This window comes from Periplaneta americana, chromosome 15 (genome assembly GCF_040183065.1).
Source record: "Periplaneta americana isolate PAMFEO1 chromosome 15, P.americana_PAMFEO1_priV1, whole genome shotgun sequence".
Taxonomy (NCBI): Eukaryota; Metazoa; Arthropoda; class Insecta; order Blattodea; family Blattidae; genus Periplaneta; species Periplaneta americana.
The window spans coordinates 346,778-365,301 of NC_091131.1; the positions used below are offsets into that span (position 1 = coordinate 346,778).

General features: G+C 36.3%; 1 protein-coding gene across 3 annotated transcripts in view; it reads right to left on the reverse strand.

The window, feature by feature from the left end:
- LOC138715775 (tubulin alpha-1 chain-like) overlaps positions 1 to 18,524 on the reverse strand; it is a 35,278-nt gene that overhangs the window by 14,095 nt on the left and 2,659 nt on the right. The window contains exons 1-3 of one of the 3 annotated variants that reach the window (XM_069848825.1): positions 15,778 to 15,977; positions 11,395 to 11,608; positions 6,769 to 7,070 (exon numbers count right to left, since the gene is read on the reverse strand). In XM_069848825.1, the coding sequence (XP_069704926.1) occupies positions 6,769 to 7,070; positions 11,395 to 11,608; positions 15,778 to 15,918 (657 nt within the window). In that variant the 5' untranslated portion in view covers positions 15,919 to 15,977. Of the gene's footprint in view, positions 1 to 6,768; positions 7,071 to 11,394; positions 11,609 to 14,170; positions 14,270 to 15,777; positions 15,978 to 18,524 lie in introns of those variants that run through there. The other 2 variants (XM_069848828.1, XM_069848826.1) reach the window with 2 other exon arrangements.

Consider the following 18,524-nt stretch of genomic DNA (forward strand, 5'->3'; position numbering starts at 1 on the left):
GGAAAAATAGAAGAAAGTATAGAATTTTGTGAAATGCTACAGAAACACTTGAATACTATAAACAAAGCAGATTACATTGTTGTAGCTGGGGATTTAAATGCTAGGGTAGGAAATCAGCTCATAGATAAGGTGATTGGTACTAATAGACGTTAAAACTTGAAACTATATTAGTAGAATCGTTAAAAGCGTTAAAATTTAAAAAGGGATATGTACCTTAATCAGGCGGGTTCCTGTTTCAACACCGGTGCGGCATCATCTTCAGTGTCCAATGTCCTGCTGGGACAGTAGTAGCACAGTCTAGTATATACAGTCACGAAGCTTGAGTTGTGAGAGTGCTAGGAACAATAGACTGTGCCGGCACTATTTTGCATTGTCTGTAATGAGGCGATATTAGTGATCCTAGTGGTTAGCAACTATGTATGGATGCATGTTTACTACGTATTGAGCTTCATGACTGTATATACTAAACTGTTGTAGTAGTTCATAGGACACTGAAGATGATGCTGCACCGGTGTCGAAATGGGGACCCATTTTTCTAAGATACATAATCTGTTTTGCTGGAATACATCTAATCCGCCATGACGTGAACAATGATTGATGAAATAAATAAATAATCTGTTTTAAATTTTAATACTTTTAAAGATTCTACTAATATAGTTTCAAGATTTAATGTTTCATACTGCCAAAAAAACATTAATATAAAAGTTCATAAATTCCAGAAAATTTGTGGAACCATAAGAAGAACACTAAGGCATAAAACAAGACAAGAGAGACACTAAACTTGGCAGTCCCACTAGTAACATATGCATGTGAAAACTGAATTCTGAACAGGACAGATAGGAGAAGAATTGAAGCTGCCGAAATGAGATTCCTTAGACCCCTGGCAGGCTATTGGTAAGAAGAGGAATACAGAAATAAGGGATGAATTGCAAATATTTAATCTAACAGTACTAATATAGCCCTAATTACTCCCATTTTTAAAAAAGGGGACAGGAAGAATTGTGAAAATTACAGAGGGATTAGCCTTCTTAACTCAGGCTATAAAATATATGCCAAGATTATCTCTCAAAGACTAAACAAAATTGCAGAAGTGCTGTTATCAGAAGAATAAAGTGGGTTCCGGAAAAACATCATGTATTGATAATATCTTCACTATAACGCAGATTATAGAAAAACATGTCGAATTTAATATTCCCACATATATGGCTTTCATAGACTTTGAGAAAGCTTTTGATATGATTAGCAGAACAAAATTGTGGATGATATTAGAAAGGAAAGGAATTCCTAAGCATCTAATAAGGGTGATACAAGAAAGGAAAGGAATTCCTAAGCATCTAATAAGGGTGATACAAAGTATGTATACATACAAAATGGCTTTTAAGGAACCCGAAGGTTCATTGCCGCCCTCACATAAGCCCACCATCGGTCCCTATCCTGTGCAAGATTAAGATACATAATCTGTTTTGCTGGAATACATCTAATCCGCCATGACGTGAACAATGATTGATGAAATAAATAAATAATCTGTTTTAAATTTTAATACTTTTAAAGATTCTACTAATATAGTTTCAAGATTTAATGTTTCATACTGCCAAAAAAACATTAATATAAAAGTTCATAAATTCCAGAAAATTTGTGGAACCATAAGAAGAACACTAAGGCATAAAACAAGACAAGAGAGACACTAAACTTGGCAGTCCCACTAGTAACATATGCATGTGAAAACTGAATTCTGAACAGGACAGATAGGAGAAGAATTGAAGCTGCCGAAATGAGATTCCTTAGACCCCTGGCAGGCTATTGGTAAGAAGAGGAATACAGAAATAAGGGATGAATTGCAAATATTTAATCTAACAGTACTAATATAGCCCTAATTACTCCCATTTTTAAAAAAGGGGACAGGAAGAATTGTGAAAATTACAGAGGGATTAGCCTTCTTAACTCAGGCTATAAAATATATGCCAAGATTATCTCTCAAAGACTAAACAAAATTGCAGAAGTGCTGTTATCAGAAGAATAAAGTGGGTTCCGGAAAAACATCATGTATTGATAATATCTTCACTATAACGCAGATTATAGAAAAACATGTCGAATTTAATATTCCCACATATATGGCTTTCATAGACTTTGAGAAAGCTTTTGATATGATTAGCAGAACAAAATTGTGGATGATATTAGAAAGGAAAGGAATTCCTAAGCATCTAATAAGGGTGATACAAGAAAGGAAAGGAATTCCTAAGCATCTAATAAGGGTGATACAAAGTATGTATACATACAAAATGGCTTTTAAGGAACCCGAAGGTTCATTGCCGCCCTCACATAAGCCCACCATCGGTCCCTATCCTGTGCAAGATTAAGCCAGTCTCTATCATCATACCCCACCTCCCTCAAATCCATTTTAATATTATCCTCCCATCTACGTCTCGGCCTCCCTAAAGGTCTTTTTCCCTCCGGTCTCCCAACTAACACTCTATATGCATTTCTGGATTCGCCCATACGTGCTACATGCCCTGCCCATCTCAAACGTCTGGATTTCAAGTTCCTAATTATGTCAGGTGAAGAATACAATGCGTGCAGTTCTGTGTTGTGTAACTTTCTCCATTCTCCTGTAACTTCATCCCGCTTAGCCCCAAATATTTTCCTAAGCACCTTATTCTCAAACACCCTTAACCTATGTTCCTCTCTCAGAGTGAGAGTCCAAGTTTCACAGCCATATAGAAGAACCGGTAATATAACTGTTTTATAAATTCTAACTTTCAGATTTTTGGACAGCAGACTGGATGATAAGAGCTTCTCAACCGAATAATAACACGCATTTCCCATATTTATTCTGCGTTTAATTTCCTCCCGAGTGTCATTTACATTTGTTACTGTTGCTCCAAGATATTTGAATTTTCCCACCTCTTCGAAGGATAAATCTCCAATATTTATATTTCCATTTCGTACAATATTCCCGTCACGAGACATAATCATATACTTCGTCTTTTCGGGATTTACTTCCAAACCGATCGCTTTACTTGCTGCAAGTAAAATTTCCGTGTTTTCCCTAACCGTTTGTGTATTTTCTCCTAACATATTCACGTCATCTGCATAGACAAGAAGCTGATGTAGCCCGTTCAATTCCAAACCCTGCCTGTTATCCTGAACTTTCCTAATGGCATATTCTAAAGCGAAGTTAAAAAGTAAAGGTGATAGTGCATCTCCCTGCTTTAGCCTGCAGTGAATTGGAAAAGGATCAGATAGAAACTGACCTATACGGACTCTGCTGTATGTTTCACTGAGACACATTTTAATTAATCGAACTAGTTTCTTGGGAATACCAAATTCAATAAGAATATCATATAATACTTCCCTCTTAACCGAGTCATATGCCTTTTTGAAATCTATGAATAACTGATGTACTGTACCCTTATACTCCCATTTTTTCTCCATTATCTGCCGAATACAAAAAATCTGATCAATAGTCGATCTATTACGCCGAAAACCGCACTGATGATCCCCAATAATTTCATCTACGTACGGAGTTAATCTCCTCAAAAGAATATTGGACAAAATTTTGTACGACGTCAACAGAAGTGATATTCCTCGAAAGTTACCACAGTTGGTTTTGTCCCCCTTTTTAAAAATAGGTACAATTATGGACTCCTTCCATTGTTCTGGTACAATTTCCTTTTCCCAAATAGCAAGTACAAGTTTATAAATTTCGCTATATAATGCACTTCCACCCTCTTGTATTAATTCTGCTGGAATTTGATCGATACCTGGGGACTTGTACTTTTTCAGATTTTCTATCGCAATTTCGACTTCTGAAATCGTGGGTTCGGGTATAAATGGCTCAGCAGTTTGTATTTCAATATCATCCCGATCATTTCTATTTGGCCTATGTACATTTAGTAGTTGCCCAAAATAGTTTTTCCATCTGTTTAGGATTGATGAAGAGTCTGCAAGCAAGTCACCATTCTCATCCTTGATCACGTTTACCCTTGACTGATATCCGTTCTTAAATTCCTTTATACCCTTATATAAATCTCGAATGTTTTTATTCTTACTATTTGTTTCTACCTCATTCAGTTTTTCCTTCAAGTAACCTCTCTTTTTACTCCTAAGTGTACGACTTGCTTCCCGTCTTTCATTGAAATAATTATCTCTATTCTCCTCAACTGGATCCTGTAAGAATTTCAATTTTGCCTGTTTCCTTCTTTCTACTACCATGCAACAATCTTCATCAAACCACGGTTTCTTTTTCTTAGTTACAAAGTATGTATAAAAATACAAAAATCAAAATGAAAATAAACAAGATTACCACCAACTTGCGAGAAGTTAACCACGAGGTCAGACAAGGGTGTCCCTTATCACCTGCCCCTTTTAATTTATATTTAGACGAAGCCGTAAGAGAATGGCAAAAAAATTTAAAAACACATTATTTTATAGATAATGTCATTTTAGATTACTTACTTTTCGCAGATGACCAGTTGGTGTTGGCTGATTCTGAAGACAACCTACAGAGAGCAGTCCATTTGTTGAGAATTGTTGCTAATAACTACAATCTAAATATATCACACAGGAAAACTAAAGTATTTGGTTTCTGCGGAAATAATAAACTAAAAACTAAAATTGTAGTAGAAGATAAGATGATTGAACAAGTAAATTCTTTTAGTTACCTTGGATATGATCTCTCTTACATTTCCTCCACAGACGTAGAAAACAAGTTAAATAAATTCTTAAGACTTATTGGTACAATTAAACGTACACTCATAAATAAAGTCGACAGACAGACTGTACTCAAATTTTACAAGACACTGGCAATACCAACATTGTTATATGGTTCAGAAACGTGGATTCTGACTAAAGCCCAACAGAGAAGAATTGAGGCCGCCGAGATGAGACTCTTAAGGCCACTAGCAGGATTTAGACTATAGCACCATAAGAGAAATGAAGATATATGTCAAGAACTGAATGTCGAAAGTATAATAACTATAATTGAAAAATATAGAAATAATTGGTACGACCATATAACAAGAATGCCCAACGACAAGATACCTTTCAGAACATGGTGTTGCAGACCTACACGAAGAAGATGAGTGGGGAGACCAAAGAGACGTTGGAGAGACCAGTTTGACGAATAAAATTCTGGAGGTGGAACAGGTCATCGGCCTAAACCTTGAAGTTATTGATGATGATGATGATGATGATGATGATGATGATGATGATGATGATCTAACAGAAAGAATAGTTGAAATGAGAAACTGGCAGGAACATGTAGTGGGGATGCCATAAGAAAGGATGCCTAAAATAATATACTCATACAATCCAACCAGATTTCGAAGTAGAAGTAGACCTTTGATGAGATGGAGAGACTAACTTTATTCTCTTGAAGACAGAACAGGCCTAGTTATTGGGCCTGTGTTCTTTGATTTATCCTGTTGTAGTTATTGGGCCTGTGTTCTTTGATTTATCCTGTTGTAGTTATTGGGCCTGTGTTCTTTGATTTATCCTGTTGTAGTTATTGGGCCTGTGTTCTTTGATTTATCCTGTTGTAGTTATTGGGCCTGTGTTCTTTGATTTATCCTGTTGTAGTTATTGGGCCTGTGTTCTTTGATTTATCCTGTTGTAGTTATTGGGCCTGTGTTCTTTGATTTATCCTGTTGTAGTTATTGGGCCTGTGTTCTTTGATTTATCCTGTTGTAGTTATTGGGCCTGTGTTCTTTGATTTATCCTGTTGTAGTTATTGGGCCTGTGTTCTTTGATTTATCCTGTTGTAGTTATTGGGCCTGTGTTCTTTGATTTATCCTGTTGTAGTTATTGGGCCTGTGTTCTTTGATTTATCCTGTTGTAGTTATTGGGCCTGTGTTCTTTGATTTAACCTGTTGTAGTTATTGGGCCTGTGTTCTTTGATTTATCCTGTTGTAGTTATTGGGCCTGTGTTCTTTGATTTATCCTGTTGTAGTTATTGGGCCTGTGTTCTTTGATTTATCCTGTTGTAGTTATTGGGCCTGCGTTCTTTGATTTATCCTGTTGTAGTTGCGGCTTTCACTTTTGAAATTTGAAATGTAGAGACTTAATTCCTTTTAAATGTATAGATGTGGATCATTAGTTGTTTCTTTCATTGTAGACAAATGGACAGAACACCTCGACATTATTTTATAGTGCAAACTAACAATTACAGATAACTAATAATCTCACCCATTTCCCATCTGTCAATATATTGCTTCATTTTTTCTTCTGTCTAGTTAGAGATAGTGTTCCTAGGAAAATAATCTGTATTTTAAGGTGCAATTAGAATACGACAGTTAATGCCACCTGGTGCCAGCAAGGATTCTGCATAACAATGCAAGAAATAGACTTACTGAAAACTTTTTTTCTTAGCCTCAGATGACCATATTCAGATAGCTGAGTTTGTCATCCAGAGAGTTTTATTTTATTTTATTCTTAATTATGAAACTGGGATATTTTGTAGTCTTGACAAATCATTGTCAGAATGCAGAACAATCTCCTTACAATCGGAAAATTCTCAAGAAAATAAGATTGGGTGGCAGCCCTAGTTTGGGTGTGATGTGGCCCATGGCTTTTCTTGGAGTTTAATTATGAAATAGCAGTTTTGAATTGTAGTGTTTGGAATTTAGAGCTTTTGTGAAGATGTAGCATTGTTTTATTTCTTCCTATTTTATTTTAGCATATTTCGACAGTGTGTTTGAAATGTGCCTGTCATTAATATTTTGTTTTTAGTATTGTATTTTAATGGTGCAAGTGATGTGTACTGATAGTAACCTGCGGTGCTGGATAAACAGCAAACTCAAGACGGCTGGTCTTGCCATAGTCCTGTGCAAGGTGCTCGAGCAGCAATGCACCAAACCCAGAGCACGTGCCTCCACCAAAGGCACGAAAGAGCAAGAAGCCCTGCAGGCTGCGGCACTCATCAGCCACCTTGCGCACGCGGTCCAAGCACAGGTCGATCATCTCGCGCCCTACGGAGCAGTAGCCTCGTGCGAAGTTGCTTGCTGCGTCTTCCTTGCCCGTGAGGAGGGTCTCTGGGTGGAACAGACTGCGGTATGTGCCAGTGCGTACCTCATCTGAAATGTCACACAGAGACAGTATAACTATATTACCTTCCTCCAGCTGATGTGTGCTATCACTGGGTGTTGGTTCACTTAACATGTAGAATGTGTGTGTAATATAGCTGAGTTAGAATTCTTGTTGTAAAGGTTCCAATTTGTGAAACAAACCAGAAGTGCAGAAAGGAAAAAAAGGGTTTTGATGGAAAAAATTTTCTTAAAAATCCTATTGGGCAGTAGGCCCAACAAGAGGGAATTTCGCGTTCTTCAACACATAGAGCTTAAAAGTTTGTTGAAAATTAAAGCATAGAAAATTAGTATTTTTCATGAGCTACAACAGTGCGATCCTGGAAAAAGACATACATTTTGTGAATGGGTTGTGAATAACAGACATAATGAAGAAACAGTTCCATATCTTATTTTCATCTCAGACGAGATTTCGTTGCAATTTCACAACTCTGTAAATTCATAGAATTATCGCCACTGGTCCATTAAAAAGAAGAAAAATTCTCGAGGTTCCCCTTACGTCAAGAAAGTTGGTGTATGGCGTGACACAAGCAGGGAAAGAATTGTCAACAACATTGACAACAATGGTTGTATGAATATAATTTTATGTCCCTTTCTTCAAAATAAAACGGAATTACGCACTCTTTCAACAGGATTTCGCCACTGCTCATACAACAAACATTTACTTACAAGAAATTAATCGAGTGTATCAGGACAAACTGTGGTTCCCTCATTTCTATGGCCTGTGCCCTGTGGAATTCATTAAAGTCATTAAAAAGAAACTGGGTCACTCTCCCTTGGAAATGCAGTGAATCTCCAGAAGAAAAGGCCCATAAGCAGAGGCAACGAAGTGATGCGTCATCAGAGAGAACTTCACAAGTGGTTAAGGCACCAAGTCATCTCCAAGATTTTTTATGCATCAGCAGCACCCGAAGATGAAGGCACAAAAACCTATCTGGGTAAGTAACTCTAGAACAATTACATCCAATATGAATAAGACCCAGCAAATAAAGTTAATTCATTGTCAATAATGCATCAGAACTTTCAATATCTTAGAAATAAATTTTATGAACTAGAAATATTACTTAATCATGAATTGCAGGATTTGGATATTTTGACCTACGCAGAATATTAAGTCAAGAAGAAATAAATTTCTATTATATCCAGAATTTTAATCTTTCAGCACATTTCTGTCGCACAACCTATAAAAACGGAGGTACAGCAATATTTGTAAAAAAAAATGACTTATTACATGAAGAAAAGACTTAGACATACCATCTAAACCAAGAAAAAAAATTTGAACATGTTGCATCTGTAATAAAAGGTGAAAACTTTAGCGTTACAGTAGTTTGTATCTATAGATCACCAGTTGGTTGCCTGAAAATATTCTTTAAATCACTAATAAACTCATATGATGTAATTGAGATTAGATACACCAACTCGCATAACTCCTACATCCAAAATGTGTCTGGATCAAATAATTGTTAACAGAGACCGCTTTCCGTACACAACAGAGAACTTAAAGATAGGAACTCAGGCCACAGTGCTGTCTTACTTCATGTATAAGTAGGTGTAAATCCGGAATTTAAAAGTAATGAAATGGTAAGATATAAAAGGACATTTAATGAAGAGATTATAGAATATATTTTAAACGAATGCTCGAGAATGAAAATTGGTTTGATGTAATCAATAAATCAGATATTGACATGAAATCTGTAGAATTCATATCCATCATAACACATTATTTCAAGATAGCATTTCCATTGAGGTGACAACAGTCAGTACACACTGATAAAAGTTGTTCAGGTCAGTTTTGTATTTGTCGAAAAATGATTTAACTGCTTCAAAAAAATCTATTCCCCGTGTCTGACCTGTCATAGGTATTACAGTTAAAAATTCTTCCTTTATAATCGCTATCTTATTACGATATTTGAGAAATAAAAGCAACTGAGAGGTGGAATCGATATCTGTGGACGAATCCAGAGCAAGGCTGAAACAGTCACATTCACGAATTTCATCGAGAGTACACAGCAGCATGTCTGCCGACATTTCGTTAACTCTAACACAAGTAGTCGGAAAGCTGTAACTTTTGTTTGTCACTTTTAATCTGTTTTGCATTTGAAAATTTAGAAAGTAATGTGTCACATACTACTAGAAAACACTCCTAAAACATCTCTGCATCAGTAAACAGTTTCATTTGCGTGCTAAAATTTCTGTTACTTGATACGGTGCTTTTGTTGTCAATTTATTTTCACTTATGGTAGAAAAAAAACTTCATTTTTTTGTTCAGACACTATTTGACATTTTTAATGTTTTTAGTTTTTCTGCTCTCAATTTAGAATCTTTAGGATACTTGCTGTCTAAATTTGAATGCACGGTATTATAATGTCTATTAAGAATAAATCGTTTATAATCTTGAACTTTGTCACGACATAATAAACATATGACACTGCCTTTCTTTTTAGCTGGTATGAAGAAAAAATCATGCTCCCAATTATCTTGAAAAACTCTTCCAGTTTTTTTTTTTTTTTTTTTTTTTTTTTTTTTTTTTTTTTCCTTTCCTTTCGAAAAACATCAGCCATTATTAAGCACTGCACTGCAATAAACTTACCACTATCAATTAACTGTTAAACTGAATGGAAGTATAACAGTAAACGAGTATTCAGTTGCTTGTTCATAGAAAGTAAGAAAAATGTGTATTTCATTTTGAAAGCTTCCGACAACAATGAACAAATTCAGTCTGCCAAACAAATGTACCGCACACCTCATCAAAACCAATAAAGCTGAACATAAAAATTTGTTGTACACGTGTGGTATTGCACTGCACAGCTACAAATGATTCAGAGATATCCAAAGTTTTGTAGCATTTCAATAGATATATTTATACTTAGAATTTAAATGTAAATGTAGTGAAAGTGAAATTATTCCAAGAGCCACAATAAATGTCCTCGAGAGCCGCATGCAGCCCGCGGGCCACATAATGAGTACCGCTGCATTAGAAGATATCACACATAATACAACATGCACAAGACAAAGCTTTGTACCTCAGAAGAAATCAAGCATAATATGAAGTGTACAAGACAAAGCTGGGCACCTTAAAAATATTAAGCATAATATGAAATGTATAGGACAAAGCTACACACCTTAGAAGATATCAAGCATAATACGAAGTGCACAGGACAAAGCTGCATACCTTAGAAGATATGTAGCATAATATGAAATTTATAGGACAAAGCTGCGCAACTTAGAAAATATCAAGCATAAATGAATTGTACAGGACAAAGCTGCACACCTTAGAAGATATTCGTCGAGATTGCATCTACTTTTTGATGGAAACTTGAGTGGTAGAGAATAGGCTCCTGAATAAGTTAAGGAGATGCCAAGAACGTATAGGGAAATAATGGTGGGCAGTTTGAGTATGTTCTTACTGTTAGTTATTAAGTTGATGCATAAATTCGTAGCGTTTTTGTTTGTCATCACAACACTGCATTCTTAGGGAATTGTTTCTTACTTGTCATTTGGAGTGTTGTGCTTGAAAATACCCTGGAATTTTCTGGAATTGGTGAAAGTTTGTGCTATCTGTGAGCTAAAGAAGATTGAGTGTCAAGTGGAAAAAAACAAACACTTCCGACATATTCTTCTGTTTGAGCTTAATAGAGGAACAAAAGTAGCGGAGGTGGTTCGAAACATTTGCGCCATGTACTGCAAGAAAATGGTTCATCACACAACATGCCGTACGAAAGTTACTGTCCATCCACAGAGATAAAGAAGTTGTGTACGTACTATGAATTGCTTCCCAGGAATGTAACCATAACTGCTGACATATATTGCCAATAACTCAGATGTCTTGCTGCCGAAATTGAAGGAAAATGACTGGGAAACTGCAGCAAGTGCTGCTGCAACACGATAATGCACACCCGCATTTTCCATACACTAGGATCATATCGGGTTTTTCATTGTCTGTAAATAATCATCTTCTGTGCAATATCCACCGCAACTTTCTTCTGTGAAGCAATGACTCGAAGCAAAAAAAGTACTGTAAGCAGGAGTCTGTGTAAATGATCAAGCAGGTACCATATAAGACAGAGTATTCTTTGATAAAACAGATATCACAATAGGTTTGTTTTGTGCAACCAAGATTATTGCCACTTATATTTTATCTACTTCAATTTTTGTTAAGAATAGGCTGTAAACATTGTTTCATTTAAAAATAACTTTCGTATAACTCTCTCAAACTCTGTATATGCTATTATGGGAATAATACATAAATAGCAGCACTCATTTAAGAGAGCCTCTGTATAAATCACTATGATGAGTCTCTCAATATATGACATACCAATTACCGTGGGCTCCAAGTCCACCATGATGACACGAGGGACACACTTTCCAGCTGCAGACACACTGAAGAGGGCGTTTAATTCATCAGCAGGTGTGCGGTCATAGTACAGTACACCGTCAGGCTGGATGGCGTGTTCCAGGCAGTACAGCTCCCAGCATGCATTGGCCATCTGACAGCCTGCCTGCCCAATGTGGATACAGATCACCTCACGCTGCGAAACATACAAGACAGCGATTTACACGAAGTAATGAATGAAATTAGTGCAAGTTTCCAGAAATATTCACTCCAGACATATGTACACAGTGTTCCATTCAAACCTCCCTGATTTCAATTAATCATTGCTAACAAGATATGCGGATTTATGAAATGAGACTGATACTAACAGAAAGAGAAACTCAAAGAATTTGTATTTCATTTATTTGAGTTGATTGTTTTATCACTACATTGCGGAACAATCGCAAAAGCAAAAATGGCGACTCACAGCAACACGGGCAAATGGTGGTATAGTATGCGGAGACGAAATCCGTGATTTCAACGCAACGAAATTACAGACAAGTGTACGGAGGAGTTGCACCTGATGCAAAATCAATTAGGCTCTGGTTCAGTAAGTTGCTTATGACCGGCAGTGTCCTAAAACAATCTGGTGGAGCTTGGCATTCCGTGACAGGAGAAAAGATGGAAGAAATTCGAGCAGGATTTTAGAGAAGCCCGAGTAAATCCATTCGCCAGGCATCAAGGCAATTCAATGTGCCTCCGACAATTGTGCATCGAGTTCTGCATAAGCAGCTTCAGTTGTATCCATATAAAGTGCAGATTGTGTAACAACTGAAACCAAACGCCAGGCTGCGTTGTAAGGAATTTGCTATGGAAATTCTCGACCGTATCGATACGAATCCTCATTTCCTTAACAACGTGCTGTTTTCAGACAAGGAAACATTTCACGTGTCGGGGGTTGTCAGTCAGCATAATGTACGGACATGTGGATCGGAAAACCCACCCGTGTACAGAGAACATGTCCATGACAGTCCGAAACTGAATGTTTAGTGCGGTGTAATGAATGACATGATTATCGGTCCTTTTTTTTTTTTTTTTTTTTTTCCCCCCCGTGAACCTATAGTCACAGGCCCCGTGTACTTGGACATGTTGAAACAGTTCGTGTACCCACAGGTAGTTGCTGTACAACCTAATTTCTTTCAACAATATGGGGCCTCCCCACACTGGAGTATGGGTGTTCGGTGGTCTCTCAATGCAGCATTTCCTAATCGATGGATTGGACGCGACGGACCGATATGGTGGCCACCACGTTTACCGGATTTAACACCGTTGGATTTTTTCCTCTTGGGTTACGTGGAGGAACGTGTATTTGCGACGCCAGTGAATAATATAGCAGAATTACGAACCCGAATCCGTGATGTGATTGCCAGAGTAATAGGTGAAATGTTAGTGAGAACACTCCAAGAAGTTGAGTATAGGTTGGATATTGTTCATGCTACCAATAGGGCACATGTAGAGTGTACTAAAAGTGAAAATGTAAATCCATGGCGCTACAGCCCATGAAGGGCCAAGACTGACCAGCCGGCTGCTGGTCTCACGTCCACATGCCGAAGCAGAGGTGGACGATCATCCAACCAGAATGGAGGTATCGTGTGGTTAGCACGATGATCCCCCCAGCCGTTATAGCTGGTTTGCGAAACCGGATTTTTGCTACATATCGTAGCTCCCCAAGTGCATCACGATGCTGGATGGGCACCAGTTCCATACACTGGCCGAAATTTCATGAGAAAATTTCTTCCCTCACAAGGACTCGAACCATAGCGCATTTCGTAACGTGAGTCCTAGGCAGGATGCCTTAGACCACGACGCCAAGGCGCGGGACTTGTAGAAGTGTACTAGTGTGAGTAAAATAAAATCTGTGAGTTTTTCTTGAATTCTCTGTAATTTCATTGCCCTATCTTTCATATTTTCCGTTTTATGATTAACTGAAATCAATGAGATTTGAATGGAACACTGTGTATATTTTGCATAGAATTTAGTGAACTGCTCTGTTCATCATATCATTCCCATTGCTTCCTAATCATAATGGTTTCTTTCACTATTTTTTTTCGCTGAATCAAAGCAGAGAGATAGATTTGGTTGTTTCATGAGCAGTCCCTGTTCGGATTGTACAGTGACCTGGATTCCTTTTGGTCCATTGTGGAGTAGTTGGCGAACTATCTTCCTGTCCTTCAGCATCCTCCCTGCAAATCGCGCTCGTGACAGAGATAGCTGCTTTTGAGTCTATAAAAATAGCTATTGCCCTGTCATTTATAAATTTGAGACACATTAACTGAAGGAAAAGACAGTACCAGCACACCTATCACTGTGTGCTTCCAGCTGATTAGCAGACACGTCCATTTCCAGAAGAATTTAATCGAATTGATATAATTAGTACAGCAGAGAGTCCTGATTGCATTCTGTGTAATAATGGCGAAATGCCCGGAGATCATTTGGACATATGTTTCGAACTACAGAATATTAGGGACGATGGACTCTACAAAGGAGCAAATAGCTTCTCTGCATAGTATAAAAATTGAATTGTGTCAATGGTGGTGAATTATTCAATACCGGTACTGTTTTCTAAATTGCGGCAGATTTTATTATGTTAACATAAAGTGATTCATGAAAATGTCTGTGCAATGGTACATTTTCTCTAGATTATTTAGCTCTACAATCCTCTTAAGCTGTTATTATATTTCCTGTACAATTTGTAATAATAATTTGCTCGTTTTGCTACCTGCTTGGCCATGTAGAGAGCATTGTGTTGACATTAAGATGGAGCTGTCCAGTTCTGCAACCCAGAACAAGCAACAAGCAGATGTGAAGTGTTCCTTTTCTCCATATTACAGGAGCAGTGATAAGAGTAACTTACTTGCAGTTTGGTGCGAAATAGATAAACAAATGATAGGCCTACTGATATGTTTGTACGTGAAGCACTTCAGTTACAAGCCAAATCTAAATGCTTCAAAACTTTTACAATTTTCTAACACCTGTGTTTCGATCTTTTTGGGGTCATAACACAAATAAAAGACAGCCTTGCACGCAACCTGTGTAGAGCAAGGAAGTCAAATTTGGTTCTTCAGGTGCTATTTTGGTGTGTGTATGTTGATGTAAAAGTGTATTCGTTGTCTTCAAGAACCAACTGAAATTTTCCTGTAGAACAATATTAACTATTCAAGAACCATATTTTTTAACATGATGTTTATAAATATAATTTTGGACATCCTTCCTCAAGAACGTAATTTAATTTTGGTGACCCTATTCTATTATCACTGCCTCCTTGCGTACATACTTCCCCTGTGGATGTGGAATCGTTGCTAGGAGATGAATGTAAACAATGTTCCCCTTCGTGACACAGACAAAGGACTAGTGTTTCTTTTCAGATATGAACCAGAATTTTATTATTTTTTTCTAAAAGCAGTATTTTGAAACATACAAATGAATTTACTTTTACAATTTTTTTTTTTTTGTTTCTTTGTTTTACAGTACAGAATATTTTATGACAGTATACAAAATATGTCAAAACCAAAATTTACAGCAGACAATTATAAAAGTTTTATATACATTATAATATGACTTGTTCGAAGATGAACAAAGTGATTTTATACATGAAGATGTTTTACAAATTGGAGCAAAGAAGAAGTCGAAATATTTCTTTATCAAAACTAAAACAAGTGATTACTGAAATTAGAAATGTTTATTCTTCATTCATAAATCTTAAATATCTTTCTGTATTAAAATATTTCACTAAAATTTTATAAGTTGAAGTCCGTACAAAGATTTAATAAAATTAAGGAATAGCATTATAGTGTTTCTTATACTAAGGAAGTAATGTAATGCTACGAGAAAACTGATTTCGAGATTTTTTACGTTTTTAGCTCCTCTGTCAGTACAACAAGTTCTCAAAAACTATTATTTGGTAAAAATTAATTTTTTGGTCCTACAGAATTATCTGTTACGGTTACCATTACCATTATTTGGACTTGATTCATATTCACTATCCACAAGTTAATATATCCAGGAACTGCATAGAATTGGAATATATCAGTCCTCTAACTGCCCATTGTGCAACTCAAACCAAGAAATGGATTCGGAACACCTCAAAATCTGTCTTCAGTGGGTGGCCATGATAATATATTTGAAAAATATTGGAGTGCAAGAGGTCAAATGACTTTATTGTCAAACGCCTGGCATTAAAAAACAATAACATATATCCAGGAATAACGCACATAAAATATACGTAATAACTTCTAGTAAAAAATTAAGGGTATTTCCTTAAAATAAAAACATTGTTGATAAATCAAATCAGACCATATTCCTCGTTACTTTTTTTGTATTACGTACAATAAATAAACTGGCAGATGAAACACTACAGTTCAAATGGATGAAAAAATTGTGATGTACAGAATTATTTGTACTTTTCATTGGAACGAGAAGAAAAAGCTCTATCGCCAAGTCATAAAGGCTTTGTAGGGAATTTGTCATTTCATGACACAAATACTCATACGTCACTGCTACGACTTTACTTCATTCTCAATGCTTCATTTTCCCCTGTGTGAATCACATGTTGACACAAATGACAGGCAAATTCACGCTACAGATGAGCGACCATGTTTCGTGTCAGAGTACAATATTAGGAGTCAAACCATTGTATTAAGAAGTTGAGATTATAAAAGTTTGTATTAAAGTTTAATTACAACTATATTTGGGGCATTCAGAAGTCAACATGATTAACTACACTTTTGGTTATTTCAGAGTTTCTAAGTTTGCACTGTATTAAATTGACCATATTTTCAGTGGTCAATGTGATTAACTCCATAGTTCAGTAAAAAGTCCACAGAATGCAGTATTCTTCTTGACTACTGGTGGCAGGCAGGAAAAATGTCACAAATTGAACCGGCTAGCATCCGCCATTAAAGGGAGCGTTTGCGGCGCGACATTTGAAAACAGTACCACAATACATTAATGTAGTCTGGTGACAGACACTATTTCAAACTTCTTTTACCAAAGATGGGTCGTGATGAAATAAAGGTAAATGGCAGAGGAGAGCTATATTTGTTGAAGTGTTATATGTGACTTAGCTTTGGCACTATTATAAAATAAATAAAATCATCACTATATAGTATATATATGTATTTATTTATTAGCCGTCAGAAGGATTCATGGCATCGTCAGGTAACAATTACATGGTAATGCAATAAATGTAAACAAATGCAATAGTAATGAGAACAATTATAATTACAACATAATAATAATCACTTTCTAACATTGTATATTTTATAATAATGACAATCTTGGCGGTTTGACTTATGACCAGCGTGCTTCTACCAGGTACATGAAGAGGAGCAGTAAACAGGGAAAACAACAGCAATCAATAACAGTATATAAAATAGAGATTGTTACATTTCCTGTTCAATATTTAAATTTAGGTCTCGTTTATGCTCAGTGGCATGTACTTCAACAGTACATTTTTTACCGATTTCTTGGAAATTTTTTGGGTACACTTCCTGATATGTAAGGGGAGCTTGTATAATTTACAACCATTATGAGATACACTGTTAAGACTTCTGGTAAGCCTGTGGTATTTTAAATGCATATTACTGGAAGTTCTAGTGTTGTAGTCATGGTATTCAGAGTTTGGTATAAACTGTTTTGCATTCTGATGGATGTAACAGACTGTTTCTAGTATGTAGATACAGGGGACCAGTAGTATATTGAGCTCTTTAAAAATGCCTCTGCTCTCAGTCCGTATTGGAACTTGTTTCATGATTTTTATTATTCTCTTCTGCAATTTTAGTATCTGTATTATATATATATATATATATATATATATATATATATATATACATACATACACGCACACACACGGGATAAGTGAAATACTAAATTTTCAGTATTACCAGTATTGTTTTAAGAACATAATATTACATGTACTGTAATGAGGGGAAGAGGAAGAAAAGAAACCAAAGGTGGGAAAAGCATGAAAATTAAACAAAAGTGAATATGTATTAGGAATATTCAGGCCAGGATACTAAGGGGTTTTGGTAGGGAAATGGAATTAATGTGAAGAATATTGAGAACATAGTAGGCCTACTTAGTACTGTGGAAGAAGCAATTAAAGAAATTGAGAAAAAAAAATGAGTAACTGAAAGTATAGACGCGACGCTGTTATTCCTGGCGTGACTCCTCCTCTTTGCTTACGTCAGAGGAAGTGAAGGCTCTATAAAGTCTAGGTAGGTAATATCGTTCGCCATTTTTGTTCTTTCGTTGCCGAGCTACCAGACGAATCTATTTGCCACACCGTTAAACATTATCATGTCGTAGCTCCTATGATAATAAATCAAACACACTGTAATTCAGCAAATAATTGAGCGGCAAATAACGTCTTCGTGTGCTTTCTGCGAAGGCCAACGAAAGAGCTAAGTATTTATCGAGCCTTAAGAAATGAATAACGTCTTCATCAGCGAATCACAAGACGCACACGTTTAAATGTAGCTGACATACAACGCGATTGGCTGCCGGAAATTAGAGCGAAGTGATATGGATGTGGAAACAATCTAAGTTTAGTAGTTGAAGTAAATGAACCAGATGAACAATGTAGTTTGGAAGCAAATTTTTAATTGAACAAATTCAGACTTTCGGGAAACAAAATTGTAAATTCAATTAAATGACGCTGAAAATTTGCATACTGAAATTTAACAAGTCATCAATAAATCTCAAATAAGACTGTAATATCACAGTCTACTATATACAGTCGCGAAGCTTGGGATGATTTTTTGCATTTCTCGCGATAGTTGCTAGCCGCTTGGAGCGCTGTGAGTACTTCAAACAATAGACTGTCACTGCCATCGTGATCTAATACATGCTGTAAGGCAGACCATGTGACTCGCTTAACCCGATCACGAAGGGCGGCGTTTCAACCATATAAATTAATTGGAATGCATACAGAATAACATGTATTTCTCTAAAATGTAGTGTAATTGCATTAATAAAATTTAAAACAATGATTAGGAGACACTTCAGACATAATTCCTTCCGAGTTAAGGTGTAATATAATTTTTGGTGTGAAAATTACGTTGTTCGTATGTTTA